The sequence below is a fragment of the Megalobrama amblycephala genome, linkage group LG10 (assembly GCF_018812025.1).
Source record: "Megalobrama amblycephala isolate DHTTF-2021 linkage group LG10, ASM1881202v1, whole genome shotgun sequence".
NCBI classification, from domain to species: Eukaryota; Metazoa; Chordata; class Actinopteri; order Cypriniformes; family Xenocyprididae; genus Megalobrama; species Megalobrama amblycephala.
In genome coordinates this window covers 1,093,912-1,114,647 of record NC_063053.1, presented here as the reverse complement: position 1 = coordinate 1,114,647, position 20,736 = coordinate 1,093,912, and the positions used below count along the sequence as shown (strand labels likewise).

Here is a 20,736-nt window from a genome sequence, read left to right as displayed (position 1 = left end):
GGCACATTTGAATCTTGTTTGCTATACCATGCAAACTGTACGTTTGAGTCAGGGAGAAGACAGGATATGAGGTGACAAATGGAACGTATGCTGAGCCCCAGGAGCAGTTGTTGCTTTCCTGAACAAGACCTGGTTGAAAGGAGCTTTGTAAGATATGACATTCTCCTCAGTTTTATCAAATCCAACCCAAGCCCAAAGGGTAAACTTCATTCTGACTCCTGAGACAATATTAAACTTGGAGTGAAGCCCTCATCCTTTTGAAATGGTTTTAAAACTGTATCCAATTTCTAGAAGCCACCTCCAAGACACCAAAGCTCAATATATTGATTTCCGTTGCACTAAGATCTGTTCCAGAGGCCAAACGCAAAGATCAACTAACTGCAACAGAACTGAGTGATTTATCACAGGATAATCAAACTTTGGCAGACTGAAGGTTTTTTATAGGGATGCACGATATATCGGCCACCATATCGGTATCGGCTGATGTAAGTTCATTTTAATGTTATCGTTATTGGCCAGATAAGAAAATTTGGCAGATATATTAAAGCCGATAACTATGTGAACTGTTCACCATGATAGTTTTGAATTGCTTGAAATATGATTGAAATACAGTAAGTGCAACATGTACAGTGCAAGTCTGTCATATAATCTACATAATATTATAATGAGAACTTTATAATTATGTGTTTGAGACATGGCTTTTAATGGTGAGACTTTTGTTTTTGTAATCAGGCTCTCAAAAATTATATAAAAATGTTGATTTAGATTTATCAGGTAATATATCGGTTATCGGTTTTCCAATATAAAGAATTATCGGTATCGGCCAATATTTTCATATCAGTGCATCACAAAGTCACTGGGATACCAATAAACAACTAGTTAAACTCAAGGCACATGAAACATGAAAGCTACCATAGATGGAAAAAGTCAAAGGAAGTAATTAGTGCACAAAATAAACAATGAACCACATAATTTTATTCCTCATTTAACTACAATATCATGCTTTTCTGTTCTCTCTGACCACGGGTTTTCAATATTTGATGAGCACCCCCATACTAAAATTTAAAATGCAGGTTTTTGTGTTCATGTATAAAGACCCAATTTATACTGTGAAAATATTAAAAATGTGGTGTGGAAAATATTTTTATTATGTTTTAATTTAAAAATGACATTTTTTCTACTCACTGTATTTATTTATTTACATCAAATTTATATTATTTTTTTGTATTTTTGGGGAGGGATGCACTGATATGAACATTTTGGCCGATACCGATAACCGATATATTGGCCGATAAATCAAAATCTTTGAAAGCCTGATTACAAAAACAAAAAGTCTCACCATTAAAAGCCATGTCCCAAACACACAATTATTATAATGTTATATCATTATAATTTTAAGTAGCTTATATGACGGATTTGCGACAGATTATTGTATTTTCCTATTTGAAGTGATTTTCAATGATATTTCAAACAATTCATAACCATCATTGTGAACAGTGCACATCTGAAGGAAATAATCTATTATTTATCAGCTTTAATATATCGGCCAAATTTTCTTATCGGGCAGATAACGACATTAAAAATTAACATATATTGGCCGATACTGATATGGTGGCCGATATATCGGGCATCCCTAATTTTCTATATTTTCTCGTGGCTCCAGTTTAAAAACCTGTTCTAGACTGTTTAATGCAATTTCCAGTAAATTTTGCAATTCCAGAAGCTCAAATTCAATGTAAACGAACATAAAACAACACTTTAGATACACAAATGTTTATGTTTTACAAAACACTATGGATCAGAATATGTGTCACTAGAGCCATAATCTGTCATGATGCCGGTGAGGACTGACACTAATCGGCAGATTAGCTATGCCACATATCATCTCATGTACATCTAACTCTAAAATAACCACATAAAATAAAATAGCATAGACATAAAACTGACTTTTGGAAAAACAGCTGCGTCTCTAGAAGATGAGGCTAATCAATCCACGCCACATAACGTCAAACTAACCATATAGACTGTTTGTGAGTGAAACCACTATATTTAGTCATTAAAAGATAAATAGTGAATTAGGTACTGATCTACCTTAAGAATACTTCCTAATAAAGTTAAATAGTTGTTCAGTTAGCTACAGCTAATGTGCTTAGCCGAACTGTTAGCCACTTTGTTGTGATTTCTCATCAACCGGGTTAAATTATTTAACATTGGTATAAATTTACTTATACTAAATTTATCCACCGCAATGATCAGACTGACAACACTCAAACTAGTTAGTTCAGATGGTACAAGTTAAGTTAACTCACCTGGCCGGAGTGGTCAAAGCCAAATAGCTCTCGGTTAGCTACTGCTGTAATATCCCAAAATAACCGTAATAATAACAAAATTCCAGTTCAGGATTTCCTCGGGAAGGTTTAGTAGTGTTGGGAAAAACTAAACGCTGAAGATTAGGCCATCATTCAGTTAGTGTCTCATCTACGACACTGACACTCAACAAGCCCTAGCATGGCTGTAATGGATCGGGCCGGTGACGGTGTATGTATGGTTGATAGGCAACCCACGAACTGTTTCTCAGCTGGGGCGTCGTCCATGCTCGGGTATGTTCGGATTCTTTCGGTCATATTCGACTCCGCTTCCGAATTCTGTTGATCGCGTTCGGAATTGCTCGGAATCGTTCGGTCACATTCGTTCTTTTTAAATGGATTTGTCACCTGGTGGCGGTTGTTATGCAGAAATTTAGCTTGAAATCTATTGTTAAAGTCAGCAGAAACAGAAACGTATCTTTCTACACATATTTAATGCACTTTTTTTTTTAGCCAATTCAAAGTATATAATTGGCATGGTTATGTTTACATATAATATTGCCAAAGCGTTGTACACAAAACAAGTAATGACAAGAAAAATAAATGTATGCTCTAAAAAATGCTGGGTTAAAAACAACCCGGTTACAGATGTTAAATTAACTACATGACATGCAGGAAAAAAATAGTAGGCTAAATCGTTCGTTCCCTTGATTTATAAATCATGTCCATGTCCAATTAGTAAATAGTTTGTGTGCACAAATTAGTAAATCGAGGGAATGAATTAGTAAATCGAGGAAACAAATTAGTAAATCTAGGGAACGAATTAGTAAATCGAGGGAACGAATTAGTAAATCTAGGGAACGAATTAGTAAATCGAGGGAACGAATTAGTAAATCGAAGGAACGAATTAGTAAATCGAAGGAACGAATTAGTAAATCGAGGGAACGAATCAGTAAATCGAGGGAACGAATCAGTAAATCAAGGGAACAAATTAGTAAATCGAGGGAACGAATTAGTAAATCTAGGGAACGAATTAGTAAATCGAGGGAACGAATTAGTAAATCGAGGAAACAAATTAGTAAATCTAGGGAACGAATTAGTAAATCGAAGGAACGAATTAGTAAATCGAGGGAATGAATCAGTAAATCGAAGGAACGAATTAGTAAATCGAGGGAACGAATTAGTAAATCGAGGGAACGAATCAGTAAATCGAGGGAACGAATCAGTAAATCGAGGGAACGAATCAGTAAATCGAGGGAACGAATTAGTAAATCGAGGGAACGAATCAGTAAAACGAGGGAACGAATTAGTAAATCGAGGGAACGACTCAGTAAATCGAGGGAATGAATCAGTAAATCGAGGGAACGAATCAGTAAATCGAGGGAACGAATTAGTAAATCGAGGGAAGGAATCAGTAAATCGAGGGAACGAATTAGTAAATCGAGGGAACGAATTAGTAAATCGAGGGAACGAATTAGTAAATCGAGGGAACGAATCAGTAAAACGAGGGAACGAATCAGTAAATCGAGGGAACGAATTAGTAAATCGAGGGAACGAATCAGTAAAACGAGGGAACGAATTAGTAAATCGAGGGAACGACTCAGTAAATCGAGGGAACGAATTAGTAAATCGAGGGAACGAATCAGTAAATCGAGGGAACGAATTAGTAAATCGAGGGAAGGAATCAGTAAATCGAGGGAACGAATTAGTAAATCGAGGGAACGAATCAGTAAATCGAGGGAACGAATTAGTAAATCGAGGGAAGGAATCAGTAAATCGAGGGAACGAATTAGTAAATCGAGGGAACGAATCAGTAAAACGAGGGAACGAATTAGTAAATCGAGGGAACGAATTAGTAAATCGTGCACACAAATTAGTAAATCGACGGACCAAATTAGTAATTCGTGCGCACAAATTAGTAAATCGAGGGAACGAATTAGTAAATTGTGCACACAAATTAATACATCGAGGGACCAAATTAGTAAATCGAGTGAACGAATTAGTAATTAGTGTGCACAAATTAGTAAATCGAGGGACCAAATTAGTAAATCAAGGGAATGAATTAGTAAATTGTGCACACAAATTAATACATCGAGGGACCAAATTAGTAAATCGAGGGAACGAATTAGTAAATTGTGCACACAAATTAATACATCGAGGGACCAAATTAGTAAATCGAGTGAACGAATTAGTAATTAGTGTGCACAAATTAATAAATCGAGGGACCAAATTAGTAAATCAAGGGAATGAATTAGTAAATCGAGGGAACGAATTAGTAATTCGTGCGCACAAATTAATAAATCGAGGGACCAAATTAGTAAATCGAGTGAACGAATTAGTAATTAGTGTGCACAAATTAGTAAATCGAGGGAACGAATTAGTAAATCGTGCACACAAATTAATAAATCGAGGGACCAAATTAGTAAATCAAGGGAATGAATTAGTAAATCGAAGGAACGAATTAGTAAATCGAGGGAACGAATCAGTAAATCGAGGGAACGAATTAGTAAATCGTGCGCACAAATTAGTAAATCGAGGGAACTAATTAGTAATTCATGCGCACAAATTAGTAAATCGAGGGAACGAATTAATAAATCGAGGAAACGAATTAGTAAATCGAGGGAACGAATTAGTAAATCGAGGGAACGAATTAGTAAATCGTGCACACAAATTAATAAATCGAGGGACCAAATTAGTAAATCAAGGGAATGAATTAGTAAATCGAGGAAACTAATTAGTAAATCATGCGCAAAAATTTGTAAATCGAGGGAACGAATTAGTAAATCGTGCACACAATTTAATTTTTTTCTTGCATGTCATGTGTGGGGCTCCGTAGAAAATGGACAAACCCAGTGAATGGGTTGTTTTAACCAAAGACTTTTCTCGTATTGTTTTGAATGGGAGAAAGTGCAACGCACAATATGGTGGAATAAGTCCCGCCTTCTGCACATGCGCATTGGTCTTAAAGGGACTTTGGCTATCTTTGAAACGCCTCTCGGGCATGCAAGTGCAGCTCCTATCTCTTTGAATGGGGAAACATTAAATTCTCCAAAGCTGTTCGCCAAGCTTTCGATTAAATTTCATATTTGAAATCACCAGTGAAATCTGACAGCTGTCTCATAAATTCTGTTTCTAAACGCTTGAATCATGACAAAAAACTGTTTTTCTGGCTGGATCAAACTAATGCGCATGTGCAGTCCTAAATGCGCGTCTCTATAGGAATCGCGCGTCTGACAGTTTCTATAGGAACCGGAGCTTCTAACGGCCGCTGCAGTGACGCGATGACATTACCAATCAGCGATTGGCTCTTATTTAGAAGGCGGGACTTATTCCGCTATATTGCGCGTTGCACTTTCCCCCATTCAAAACAATACGAGTGACGCGTCTTGTGTTATTCTATAGTCTTTGTTTTGACCCAGTGGTTTTTTAAGTGTATTTGCACTAAATTGTTCTGGTGTGATTTTGAGGTCTTTTTTAAGGAGATCTCTAGAAAAGAGAATTTGTTTTGTTCTTAATTTGTTTATTATTTTAGGGAAATATCATATTCATAAATGTCAGTGGGCAAAAAATACACCTAGTTTAATACAGTTTAAATTTGAGCTTTGTCATTATCTTAAATCATTGGAGGGTGTAAGGAACACCAAAGCAAAAAAGACTACAGACTCCTGTAAGGCCTTGAAATTCTATCCTTTGTAAGAATCTTTGTATTTATGCATTTGATTTCAATACCCCTGTGTATATAGTTATTTATCCTTGTATTATATGTCTTTAATTTATTATTGTTCTTTAAATTGGTTTATTATTTTTTTTGTACTATTGTTATTTTTTTTTGTAATGTATATGTTTTTACTGAATTTCTTGCTGCTGTTATTTATTTATTTTTGTTTTTTTACTGAATAAAGCATTTATATATAAAAATAATAATAAAAAAAAGTTTTAACCCAGTGGTTGGGTTAAATGTTTGCCCAACCTGCTGGGTAGTTTTATTTAACTCAACTATTGTTTAAAAATTACTGTATTGCTTGCTATGTTGGAAATTAACATTTATTAATAAGTTTAATGAATAATAATTAAACAATAAACATTTATTAAATTTCTTATTAATAAATGTTCACATTTTGATTATTATTGTTGCCTCTAGTAATTATGTGTCTGATTTTAAGTTCATTTTAAGTCAGACATATAGTAATTTTTAAACAATAGTTGAGTTAAATAAAACGACCCAGCAGGTTGATCAAACATTTAACCCAACTGCTGGGTCAAAATAACCCAATAACTGGGTTTGTCCATTTTTAACCCAACTTGGGTTGTTTTTAACCCAGCAGTTTTTTAGTGTACAATATTACAATAATAAATAACAATAAAATAGGATTAAAGTAATGCGCTAAGAATTGAATAAAATAAGATAAAAAAATTAAAATATTTAAAAAAAGGTCTTAATAAACAATATTTATGAATAAAGTAGTACTGCCATCTAGTGGCTATGTAAACATTCCCATCCTTCGATCATGTTCTTGTTTTGTAGAGCTGTCGCGTCTCGGTGTTTTCGATATTTTGTGAATATTTCGCTTCTTATTTAGATAATTGTGATTTAATTTAAGCTCACGTGTTTCTGATGTTTTGAATGCGTCATCACAGGCTGCATGTAAACAAATTTACACCGAACTTATCAGACAGGGCGATTTTCCAGTATTTATTTTTATTATTATTTGCATGGCACATAATATAGTCGTCAGCAAGACGGATCCCTTGGGATATGCACAGCATAGTGGAGCTCAAAGGAGTCAAGTGTGGATATCGCTGTGGCTACTGTGGGAATGAAGGAGGGAAAGCCTCATACGGTAAGTGAAGCTTAAATAAACACAGATAACAAATTAATTAATTACAAACACACTTCCGTGTACAGTACAAACAAAACAAGTTACATTATTTTGTAAGGCAAACAGCGATAGTTTTGAATCATTAATGTTTTATTACTTTCTCGCCAGTAGGGGGCTTTTACCACTACAGGAAATGTAAATCTGTGCTTCCAGGTCATGTTTAAAGCGCTCGAATCCATGATCCTACTACGGTGAATGTTTTGTTCATGAATATTAACTATGTCATGGTGACGTCGTTTTCTTGACTTTTTAGGACGTCCAATCACGTAACCTCATTAATATTAACCCTCTATGGTACGCAATATATCAATGAGGAAAAAATTTGTGTTTTTCCTGCTTAAAATTGGACACTTTAACAATATCAATAAACATTTTCATAATTTTTTAATTTATTTAATTTTTATAAGTTTGTTGCCTCGAGGCAACATTGTACCACAATGGAAAAAATTAAACATTTGGCATTTTCATGTAGAAAAATAAATGTATTTATTATATTTATAGACACTCGAACAAACAAATTTATCTAGTTTTTTATGTATTAAAAGTTTCATATTTAATAAAAAGTTACATTTTATATCCAGCTGTTGCCCTCAGGCAACTTTGTACCATAGTGGAACACAAATATTACCAAACCATCATATTATTATATTACTATATCAAGTTATCATATCCATCTTCATCCTCATCTCCATCTTCTCTCTCTCCATGACGGACTGTCACTATGATTTCATCTTCCTCATCACAGTATAACTCCTCATCCTCACCCTCATTAACTGCCAGTGCTACCTGTGTTTTTTTACCTTTCTGAAGTGCTATAGAACATGTGCAGATCATAATATATGCAGATATAGTATGTGAATTACTATTCTTATAAGTGCATTACAAAATCATGTGAAAATGCAAATATATTAAGATAATTCTAATTCTTTTCCTTACAAATATAATACATTTGTATTCAAACCTATTATGACTGTATGGCCTTATGCGATTCCATTAAAGGGTTAGTTCACACAAAAATTAAAATAATGTCATTAATTATTCACCCTCATGTCGTTCCACACCCGTAAGACCTTCGTTCATCTTCAAAACACAAATTAAGATATTTTTGATGAAATCCGATGGCTCCGTGAGGCCTGAGCAATGACATTTCCTCTCTCAAGATCCATTAATGTACTAAAAACATATTTAAATCGGAGCGTTATGAATCAGCGGTTCGGAGCGCCAAAGTCACATGATTTCAGCAGTTTGACACGCGATTCGAATCATGATTCGACACAAAAGATTCATAACACTCCGAATCTTCCTGAAGCAGTATTTTGAAATCGGTCATCACTATATAAGTCGTTATTTGTTTTTTTGGCGCTCCAAAAATATTCTCGTCGATTTATAATATTAATATTGAACCACTGTACTCACATGAACTGATTTAAATATGTTTTTAGTGCATTAATGGATCTTGAGAGAGGAAATGTCATTGCTCAGGCCTCACGGAGCCATCGGATTTCATCAAAAATATCTTAATTTGTGTTTTGAAGATGAACGAAGGTCTTACGGGTGTGGAACGACATGAGGGTGAGTAATAAAAAATTATTAAATTTTGGGTGAACTAACCATTTAAGGTACGATGTTGCCTTGAGGCAACACACAGTTTTTTTGTTATTTTCTCTAAAACATTTGATGATATATAATGTAAAGTTCTTAAAATACTTCTTCACTTGCCAATGAAGGCGACTCGTATTTTTTGAAGGTGATTAAATAGATACAAACAAGTGAAAAAAGCACTTTTCATTGGAGAAAACGTGCACGTGCTGAAACAGGACACAAAATGGACTCATGTTTTTGGTCATTTTTGCACTTTTATTAATTAGTATTTGAGTTATTCTGTCCTGAGATATGTTTCATCAACCAATTGGTGCCTTATTTTATTAAAAACAAACTAAAATAGACCATGTTGCAACACCGTACCACAGAGGGTTAATAATTGTATTAGTATTCCTGCGCCTACCTACTAACGGCGGTTTTTCAGAAAATCCGACCAATCAAACAGGCGCGCTGGGCGAACGTCACGCAGCCTAATTAATATTCATGAGCAGGCCTATCCAATAGTAGGGTTCGCTAATGCTGCAGCTGAGCGAGTGTGGAAATGGCAGCGGGTGGATCTTACAGTATAGTGGAGTATTTCGGGGGAGATGACGGCTATCGCTGCGGTTACTGTAAACATGAAAATGGCAATTTCTCACACGGTGAGCGAGCATTGATCTGTTACTGATGGATTATGGTCAATATATCAGTGAATCGACTGAACGTTTGAGGGAAGCCGGTCTGTTTGGACTAGCTTTGAACTGATTAGCATAGTTTGTCAAATGTTTAAACGCTTTATTAGTATTATAGTATTAATTATATAGTTCCAAATGAGTTACTTAATTGTCAAGTTAATTATAAACAGTAAGATGGTCTTATAATCTGTAAAGACCTTCTCAGCTGTCAGACAAACGTTTCCTATCATTGAATATTCAACATCAGAATATTAATAATTAATGTTTATGTTTGTTCATTTCCTCCTATGTGCCATTTTTGTTTTTGCAAGAAGTGATCTTTACAAAAACAGTGATTCTGTATGCTTTAACTGTTTATTTATCTTATAATAAAGTGAAGTTTAATAAGTGCCTATTTTGTGTAATTTAGACAGCCAGTTTATAAAATATACATTTACTCTACTATTTACTGTATTATAGCAGGATTTCAGCCTTTTAGATGTCACAGATCATAGATGATGATGATATCTATATATTAATTATGTATGAAATATTATCTGGAACATTTTTTATATGTTTTCTATTCATTATAGTATTTATTTACTTTTTTTAATCTTTTTAATCTTATTTATTACTATTTTTATTCATTATTTATTAATTAAATTATATTTATTATTATTTACACTCATAGGCCGCCATCACACATTTGAGAATAGAGTTTCATTCATTGCTTTCACTTTCAAATATATGAAAGTTAAAGGAAGTATCAGAACCTTTTAAAGTCAACATGAAATGCAGTTTGCAACATATTTTACTTTTATGATGTGATGCATTTCCAATGGACTATATGCACGGTTACTTCCTGGTTGTGGTTAAGCCAGCTCAGGCATTTCCGGTGAACTGTTCATTCTGTAGTCGCTGTACATCGACACAAAACCATCAATGGTTGACTTTTTTAATGTTGTATTCATATTTTAATGCAGTTATCACACTTACCTAATTTGCCAATAAACCAGTTTTATTGATTGCAATAAAAACGAAGCTATTGGGAGCATTTAAAAACGCCGTGTGTGTAATTAAATAAACCGTGTCACATTTTTTCCAGCACTTCAAATGTTATTTTTAATGTGATGACCACAAACATTATTTGTTCATCCTTCTGAGATTGTATCAATTGTAAAACCGAATGTTTCAAAATGTGAGAAATTCAACACTTTTTTTAAAAATAAAAAAAGACAATAATTACCACTTTAACCAGCAGGTGGTGGCAAAGTAGCATTTATTTGCGCATATATCAGTCATTTCCTCATCGTTTTTCACTTCGTTTTTGACTAATTATTAAACATTATAAAATAACTAGGTTTAAAAATACATTTTGTCAATGTGAAGTAAGAAATACTCAAAAAATCTGATGAAAAACAATAACTTTTCTTGTGAATGAATGACACAGAAAGCGAGCGTCGCACTCTCTTTAATCACAGCAGCTGTCAGTCAGAGCAGCGCAAGATCAATGATTTCAGCACACTTGTGAAAACACACATTTTATTCAATTAATCTAACTAAAGTGCACAATAAATATTTAATTTTTGAAACTTTTTTTCACATAAAAGTGTGAAAACTGATGGTTTAATTGAATTTAGCTGAGGAGGAACAATGAGGTACATCTTTATTTATTTATTTTTTATGCTGTCTTACGTTTGAATAAGTAAATTAATGCTATGCCTGACTATTTAAGTGACTATATTCTGATTATAAACTAAGTATTACACTACTGATGCTCAACACACCAGCACATGACTCTCACTGGAAGTTTTCCAGCTGGCTTATATTAATGCGGAAGTTCTAAAGAACAAGAATGGAGCTGAGGTGTTCAAATATATACAGTGTAAGAGGGCTTGATTATGTCAGTTGAAAAGAAAAACAACTTTCAGAGTTGGAGCAAGTTGATGAAAACTAAATGAAGATTGAAGTGCATTGAGGAAGTGATTGGAGTTAGTTTTGGTTTCATCTTGACTTTTTAATACCATTTTATCTCCTATTTGGAAGTTGAACTGTGCACAAGTTTCTTTGCAAAGTATACTAGACAATTATCACAGATATCAGCACTCTAGTAAAAATCCAGGACTATCTAGAGGTGAATGACTTGTCATGAACTTTTGACTTTATAACTCTCCATCAAATTTAGATTGCAGATTGCATAATACCTGGCTAATGCTTAAAGGGTTAGTTCACCCAAAAATGAAAATAATGTCATTAATTACTCTCCCTCATGTCGTTTCACACCAACCTTCAGAACACAAATTAAGATATTTTTGATGAAATCCGATGGCTCAGTGAGGCCTGCATAGCCAGCAATGACATTTCCTCTCTCAAGATCCATTAATGTACTAAAGACATATTTAAATCAGTTCATGTGAGTACAGTGGTTCAATATTGATATTATAAAGCCACGAGAATTTTTTTGTGCACCAAAAAACAAAACAAAATAACAACTTATTTAGTGATGGCCGATTTCAAAACACTGCTTCATGAAGCTTTACGAATCTTTTGTTTCGAATCACTGATTCGGAGCGTGTATCAAACTGCCAAAGTCACGTGATTTCAATAAATGCTTTGTTACGTCATAGGTGTTTCGAAATTTCAATGGTTCACGTGACTTTGGCAGTTTGATACACGCTCCGAATCAGTGATTCGAAACAAAAGATTTGTAAAGCTTCATGAAGTAGTTTTTTGAGATCATCCATCACTAGATATTGTTGAATAAAGTTGCTATTTTGTTTTTTTTGGCGCACAAAAAGTATTCTCGTTGCTTTATAACATTAAAGTTGAACCACTGTAGTCACATGAACTGATTTAAATATGTTTTTAGTAGCTTTCTGGGCACTGAAACTGTTGTCAATGGAGGCCTCACAGAGCCATCGGATTTCATCAAAAATATCTTAATTTGTGTTCTGAAGATGAATGAAGTTCTTACGGGTGTGGAACGACATGAGGGTGAGTAATTCATTTTTGGGTCAACTAACCCTTTAACCAAAGATGATATATATATTTTATTTATTTATTTTTTGATGAGGAGATCATGCAAATGATTACTCGCCTTTTCAATCTTTTCAGGGCTTGTTACCAGCTTGTTTATCTTCCTCAAACTGAATCAGTAGCTACTGTGTTGTTCTGAAGTACAGGTGCCTGTAAGGGTTAGATTAATGGATGATAAGTCGAGTCCAAACAAACCTCTTGTTCCTGTTGTTGCGGTGATCTGACTGATGTTGCATAATGGGTCTTTCTGGATTGTGTTCTGTTCTATTGAACCATTTGTTTGTTTGTGCTCTGAGAGCCATTGGCTTGACCTGTAGACCGCAGTGAGGGCCTGCTTTCCCTGGCCTGGATTCTAGATTTTTTAAAATTGTGATTTATTTTGATAATTTCACATTTATATAAGAGTTTTTTTGAGCAAATCCTCCTTAGTGTTCCAAAATCAGATTCCCAACTTTAAAATAGATTCAAATCAGAACAGTTTTATAAAAATCATCAGAATAAATCATGCTCCTAAAATGTTGAAGGGAAAGTGCTAGATTCTCAATTTTATATATGGAGATTCTGAACATTAATTTTACAAGTAATAAATCAACTGATTGTCCTCTAGCCATTCCTCCTTGGCAGATTAGAGGAGCATTAGCACCCCCTTGTGTCAGTCCCAAAATCTACCATCAAACTTATCAGTCATTTCTCTTTTGAAATATTTGTTAGTCAATTTTGACTAAATATTATATAAAAGATGGATATGAGTATATCTAAAATGTCATAATTATTGTATTTGTTTTCTGGCCTATTTCACATTTATATATCAGACGTCCTGCCCTCTTGTTATCAATATTAATATTGCTCATTTTTTTAGTTGTGAATATGTGTCTTTTTTTAATGTCTTGTCGATATTGTGTGTTTGTAATCTTTATGTTTTTAGTCCACAAGGTAGTGATAAAGTCTCTTTAATCTGACATTCTCCTCAGTGTTTATATTGAATGCATTATAGCTCAATCTACATAAAGAGACATCTCAACCCCACAGCCAAAAACCGAGAAGATTCTCAAAGCTTTGAGAACAGATGTCCTATACGTGTCCTTGTGTGGGAGCTTAATTCTCCATGACGTCAAAGGAAACATTTTCCCTTCCTGAACTGTGTGTCAGAGTGCTTCGCTGTCCGGGGTCCGTTTGAGGCTCGGAAGGATCACATGTCCTCCTGTTCTCATGATCATGCGTGTGTTTGTTTCAGAGGTTTGCCTTGATACGTTGTATGTTTTCTAAACGTTGTTCTTCTCTCTCTAGGCATGTGGTCCCATACTATGACAGTGCAGGACTACCAAGATCTCATCGACAGAGGCTGGAGAAGGTGCTGAAATGACCTCTGAACTGTTAAATTCTAATGAGTGTTTTATAATACAGTCTTTTGACTTGACTTTACATCATGAATAGGATTTCTTGCATAATGTCTTAGCAGGAAACACTTTTACACATTAACAGGATGCAGTGTAATGAGCTTAACACAGTGACAGATTCAGGGATACTCCCCTGAGCTCAGTCTCACAGACTTCTTCAAACAGGATGAATGGCTTTTTCATTCACTTGACAGGCACACCGACTGAGTTTCTTGAAGAAAGTGGTTCAAAGTCAACATGAAACCACTTTTTAATCGGGATATATTTGGCAAGATGTCCGATGGCCAGTCAGAAGTTGCTCTGAAATACCCATCCATTCCTTCTATCCTAAGAGACTCTTATAGTTAAAAAAAATGTAACATCTAGTAACAACTAAGGAGTTGAAATTCAGCTACAGTTCATACTATTACAGTAACTTTTTTGGCTGTAAATAAATGGATTTGTGTGGCACGTTACTTGTAATGCGTTACTTCACATAATCAGATTACTTTTTTGATGTAATGATAAATGTAATGGTTATTTTACTCAATACTTCAAAAAGTAATCGTATTACTTAATGCACATTGCTTGTAATGCATTGCTTTAATCATAACACCAAAAAGTAATCTGGTTATGTATTGCATGCAACTTGTAACGCACTACTTTACTCGCAATGTCAAAAAAGTTATCTGGTTATGTAATGCACGTTACTTGTAATGCGTTGCTTTACTTGTAACTTTAAAAAAGTAATCTGATTACATAATGCACATTACTTGTAATGCATTGCTTTAATCGTAACGCGAAAAAAGTAATCTGGTTATGTAATGCATGTTACTAGTAATGTGTTACTTTACTCATTACATCAAAAAAGTAATTTGATTACGTAATGCACATTACTTGTAATGCATTGCTTTAATCGTAACATCAAAAAAGTAATCTGGTTATGTATTGCATGTTACTTGTAATGCACTACTTTACTTGTAATGTCAAAAAAGTTATCTGGTTAGGTAATGCATTACTTTACTTGTAACTTTAAAAAAGTAATCTGATTACATAATGCACATTACTTGTAATGCATTGCTTTAATCGTAACATCAAAAAAGTAATCTGGTTATGTATTGCATGTTACTTGTAATGCACTACTTTACTTGTAATGTCAAAAAAGTTATCTGGTTATGTAATGCATTACTTTACTTGTAACTTTAAAAAAGTAATCTGATTACGTAATGCACATTACTTGTAATGCATTGCTTTAATCGTAACATCAAAAAAGTAATCTGATTACGTAATGCACATTACTTGTAATGCATTGCTTTAATCGTAACATCAAAAAAGTAATCTGGTTATGTATTGCATGTAATGTGTAGTGCGTTAATTTACTCGTAACATCAAAAAGTAATCTGGTTATGTAATACATGTTACTTGTAATGTGTTACTTTACTCATTACATCAAAAAAGTAATTTGATTACGTAATGCACATTACTTGTAATGCATTGCTTTAATCGTAACATCAAAAAAGTAATCTGATTACGTAATGCACATTACTTGTAATGCATTGCTTTAATTGTAACACGAAAAAAGTAATCTGGTTATGTATTGCATGTAATGTGTAGTGCGTTAATTTACTCGTAACATCAAAAAAGTAATCTGGTTATGTATTGCATGTAATGTGTAGTGCGTTAATTTACTCGTAACATCAAAAAAGTAATCTGGTTATGTAATGCATGTTACTTGTAATGCATTGCTTTAATCGTAACATCAAAAAAGTAATCTGATTACGTAATGCACATTACTTGTAATGCATTGCTTTAATCGTAACATCAAAAAAGTAATCTGATTACGTAATGCACATTACTTGTAATGCATTGCTTTAATTGTAACACGAAAAAAGTAATCTGGTTATGTATTGCATGTAATGTGTAGTGCGTTAATTTACTCGTAACATCAAAAAAGTAATCTGGTTATGTAATGCATGTTACTTGTAATGCACTACTTTACTTGTAATGTCAAAAAAGTTATCTGGTTATGTAATGCGTTACTTGTTACATCAAAAAAGTAATCTGATTACGTAATGCACGTTACTTGTAATGCATTGCTTTAATCGTAACACGAAAAAGTAATCTGGTTATGTATTGCATGTAACGTGTAATGCGTTAATTTACTCGTAACATCAAAAAGTAATCTGGTTATGTAATGCACGTTACTTGTAATGTGTTACTTTACTCATTACATTGAAAAAGTAATCTGATTACGTTGATGGAATCACGTCTTCATGTTCTGATATCAAAGACATGCAACGTTTAACTGTATTAAGTGTTGTTCTCCGTCTGCTCGTCGAACAGGAGCAAAGTCATTTGCATTTGCAATTGTATGCATTATAGCTGTATTATATTTTTGGTATATATTTTATAGTTTTCACATGATTTTATGTAATTTTACTCATTGAGTTGTTAAATACACAGCATTACTGTTTTATTACTGTATTATGTTTAATACAGTGTCTCTTCTGCTAAAACCAAAAACGCATACTGTCCACTCAAGTGGATATCTGAAAATCTCATAGAAAAATGTGTAAAGTTCAGATCTTGCTTTACATGCAATGAAAACCACAGGGAGAACAATCCTGACTGAGGTTGTCACTTCATGCATGAAGGGATGATTAATTAATTGGTTTATTGATGAGTGAAAATTGTGATTTTATCACATTTATTAAATTAAATTGATCTCTCCTTTGTTTTTTCCTGTTTTTTTTGTTTGTTTGTTTGTTTAGAAGTGGCAAATATGTTTACAAGCCAATCATGAACAAGACATGCTGCCCACAGTACACCATCAGGTAAATGCTTGCTTGTGTAAATAGGATACTCTGTGATATATTCAAATGAATATGTTATAGTTAAATTTGACTGTTGAGTGATATTCTTAAATGTGCATAATTTAGGAAACAAATTATGTGTGTTTGGTCTTTCTTTATACGTGAATATGTTGCTGGACTTACTGTTCGGCAGGTGCCATGCCTTGAACTTCCATCCGTCAAAGACTCACAAAAAGACCTTGAAGAGGGTGAACAAGTTTCTCTCCAAAGGAGAGATGCCAGTAGAGCGGTGTGATGAGGGACATGAAGGTGAGCGCGTGCCATTTATAATGAGACATTTTGATATATGAGAAATGCCACTTAATATTTCAAACTGTCCATTTTATAATGCACAAAAAGTTTTTATTTAAACGTCTCATTACATCACTCTTACCTTGGCAACATGATCATATCTGAATATATCCGACTCAGTATATAGCCCAGTCTTAATTTGAGCCAAGGTAAGACGAGTTGCATCCCCAAGGCAGTGTTTTCTACAGGTATAGCCTCTGTCTGTATCTTATATCTTGTGGTCTGGTCTGATTTAATATGCCATCCCAGGAGTTTTAGAAGAACTCAAAGGTCGTCTAAAGCCCTTCTCTTCCATACTTCAGAGGACAGTGGCTATAGCTGCAGGAAAAACCCAGTCGTTTCTGTCAGGTGCGCTTTCTGTGCTGTCGGCCAGACGTTAACCAGACGCCCCTCCTATCACCAAGGCATCATGTGTCATCTCTCCCATATTTCGCTATTTTGTTCTCGTTTTGTCTTTTTCTACACGTGTTTTTTGTGTTCAATTTGTTTGTGTGGTGTTGGGCATGAAAAAAAATTCATTTGCAAGTACAATATCCATTTCATACCTTTTAGACATTCAATTAAACACCCTTTAAATTTGTATGTTAATGCACCCAATTGTGGTTTTCTTTTCAAATGATCTGGGCTGTGTTTCCCAAATGCATTGTAAGCCTAAGCAGATCGTAGAGTCCTTTTGGTGCAGATGGTTTATAATCAACTTAGGCTCACAATGCTTTTGAGAAACACTGGCTTAGATAATTTGATGGCTCCAAGTAGCAGTGTGATTGGAGTGAATCCCTGTAGTAGATGGCATTGTGATGATGGCCATCTTAACATGTGTTGATTCTTTAGGAGAGCCGATGGACTCTGTGCATGAAGAAGGTGTTCGACCACCTCCTGAAGATCCACTGAAAATAGACCATAGTGAAGTACAAGACATCGCCACCAGCCCAGACACAGACTCCACCAACTCCACTGCACCCACAACACCCAGAGAAGACGCAGCGCCCGCTTCAGCTGAGAAAACCTCAAGTGTTACGCCCAAACCAGGTCAGTCTCTACACTCATTTAAGTCTCAAATAACAGCGATTAGTAGCGATTGATTGATTGTCAGCCAGCGATGCAGAAAACACGGACGGAATCACTGAATCCAGTCATAAAAACGGAATTTACAGCATAACATGAAATGGTTTCGGAATTTCATGTCAAATTTTTGATGAAAAAATAAAAAGTAGGTTAGTACACTAAAATCAAATTGCAAAATAGACTAGTATTTGTGAATATTAAACCGCAAAAAGACTATTTAAATGTGAATCCTGCATGTGAATGAATGGTGCAGACGCACACATGACGCTCGAGGTGTTTCTGCCTCTTCCGCCTCGCTATATGAAGACACACGTGACCTTCATCTCCAGAGCCGCTCTCAAAATCACTTCATGAGCATTTTACAGTTTCATTTGAGAAAAACTATTGCCATATCATAAACTCGGCAGCCCGTCACTTGAAGAAATGGTGACAGAAATATATTACTGTTGACCAGTAGAATTTAGCCATGTCTCAATTTAATAATAATACTTACAATAATTATATTATTATGAAAACTTTATTCCTTAAGTAATAATCACAATTTATCTTCCATGTTTTAATTATAACAGTAAATCTCTGTTGTGTAGCACTTTGTTTGACAAAAAAGTGTTTAATTTCAAAAGATAAATTAAATTAATGTTTTATGCCTTCATTTGATTGCCAGAAAAAATTAAAATACACAACATAGAATTTCTGAAAAAAACAAAAACAAAACATTTAATGGAAATTTAATAAATTTTGTTATTGAACTCAATTAATTAGACATGCTATTGGATTTATTAAAATTTAATTAAACCATTTAAAAGGAATCCAGGCAACTATAAACAGAAAACCAGAATTTGGTGAAAATAAAACAGAATTTGAGTTCATAGGGGCCTAAAAAATGTAATTTTTGTTCAATTGTTGTTAAATTGTATAAGTTTCATGATTTCAATTAATTAGACATGCTTTTTGATTTATTAAAATTTAATTAAACCATTAAAATGGAATCTAGGCAACTATAAACAGGTGTTTTCTGTTTTTGTTTTTTCAGAAATTCTGTGTTGTGTATTTTAATTTATCTGGCAATCAAATGAAGGCATAAAACATTAATTTAATTTATCTTTTAATCGTATGAAATTAAACAATTTTTTTGTCAAACAAAGTGCTGCACAACAGAGATTTACTGTTATAATTAAAACATGGAAGACAAATTGTGATTATTACTTAAAGAATAAAGTTTTATTAACTTTAACTTAAGTATTATTATTAAATTGAGACATGGCTAAATTCTACTGAACAACAGTAATATATTTCTGTCACCATTTCTTCAAGTTTTATTTTGACGGGCTGCCGTGTTTATGATATGACAGTAGTTTTTCTCAAATGAATCTGGTAAAAATAAAAACAGAATTTGAGGGGAAAAAAAGTTTTCATAGGGCCCTAAATAAATGTAATTTTTGTTAAAGTTTTAATAAATTGTTGTTAAATTGTATATAAGTTTCATGATTTCAATTAATTAGACATGCTTTTTGATTACTAAAATTTAATTTCACTATGAAAGTGGAGTCCAAAAAAAAAAAAAAAAAAAAACAGAATCCAGAAAAATTAAAACGATTCGTTTTTTTGGGTTAACTAGTAAAATGCATATTCAGTGCATAAAATTGCTCATTGCGTTGACTTTTCCAGGTCTTAAATTCACATTTGTAAAGTTAGGCTTCCACATATATACATGTTTTTCAAGACCATCGGAACCCTGGTTCTTCAAAGAGAAAGCAAACAGCTGCTAACGGGGTGAATTAAAATAAAATTGTAGTTGTTTTAGCTTATTTTAATGCTTGTTTTATCTTATCTTAAATCTCTTGTGGTTGAGAACCACTGCATAAAGGGAAATTAATGTTAATAAAATCATCTGGGTCCAAAAATAAAACCAGTTCTGAATAAGATCCAGTTCACCGGACTAATAAATGACTGCTCGTCTTTAGAATAGCCAAACAAGAGATTCCGCTGAGGGTCAATAGAGGGCAGCATGTGTCCAGAAATAAATGTGGCGTCTCCCTTGGGATATTATTTTTTTTCCACATCATCTGTGCAAGATAGCTATTCCTGTAAGTGTCACTTCCTTTGTTAAACAATTTCATCATCTTATCCTTTAGTTAAATGTAATTGTAATATTTTTTTTCAAGTATCTACTTGCTTTCCTCCAAGGGTGAAGCGCTGTGAGCCAATCCCTAAAATAAATTCCCTGTAGACTTGAGGCACAAGGACCATACATCTTTGTATATGAATTTTAGACAAATTAAAAGTCCCATACATCTACAGGCCCCTGGAATGAGCACCCCCACTGAACAGTCCGGAAATGGGAAGGATTTATAGAGGCTCCCAAAAGGAGGAGAAAACTCTCTGCATCTCCAAACGGAAACCACCTGGTGACAAATTTATCGCAGCTTGCTTTATGACCATCTTTACGTCTGAGTTATGTCTGTTGTTAGCGTTGACGCAGACGGAGCTAAATGACTGATTCCTCACAGGAGGTTACGCTCCGGTTATAAACAACAGAATCTGTAAATGGTTTCTCTGGGTATTTGAGCTGAATGTAGTGAAGCGAGTACATGCGAACAGGCTTAGACCTTCCCTTGTAATTCATGTTAATGAGAAACTGAGAAAGAACAATT

The 20,736-nt window shown here is 34.0% G+C and overlaps 2 protein-coding genes across 8 annotated transcripts in view; one reads left to right on the top strand and one right to left on the bottom strand.

Moving 5' to 3' along the window:
* The window catches only part of tmem63ba (transmembrane protein 63Ba), a 42,630-nt gene extending 40,023 nt beyond the window's left edge, over window positions 1-2,607 (bottom strand). For 2 of the 3 annotated variants that reach the window (XM_048203869.1, XM_048203871.1), the window contains exon 1: window positions 2,310-2,601. The gene's annotated coding sequence lies outside the window, so the exon portion shown is untranslated. Of the gene's footprint in view, window positions 1-2,309 lie in introns of all 3 variants that reach the window. The other variant, XM_048203870.1, reaches the window with a different exon arrangement.
* Window positions 2,608-6,791: 4,184 nt separating this feature from the next.
* The window catches only part of LOC125276421 (arginyl-tRNA--protein transferase 1), a 128,800-nt gene continuing 114,855 nt past the window's right edge, over window positions 6,792-20,736 (top strand). For 3 of the 5 annotated variants that reach the window (XM_048203866.1, XM_048203864.1, XM_048203863.1), the window contains exons 1-5: window positions 9,273-9,429; window positions 13,765-13,828; window positions 16,625-16,687; window positions 16,860-16,975; window positions 17,849-18,046. In XM_048203866.1, coding sequence (XP_048059823.1) covers window positions 9,330-9,429; window positions 13,765-13,828; window positions 16,625-16,687; window positions 16,860-16,975; window positions 17,849-18,046 — 541 coding nt within the window. In that variant the 5' untranslated portion in view covers window positions 9,273-9,329. Of the gene's footprint in view, window positions 7,148-9,272; window positions 9,430-13,764; window positions 13,829-16,624; window positions 16,688-16,859; window positions 16,976-17,848; window positions 18,047-20,736 lie in introns of those variants that run through there. The other 2 variants (XM_048203867.1, XM_048203865.1) reach the window with 1 other exon arrangement.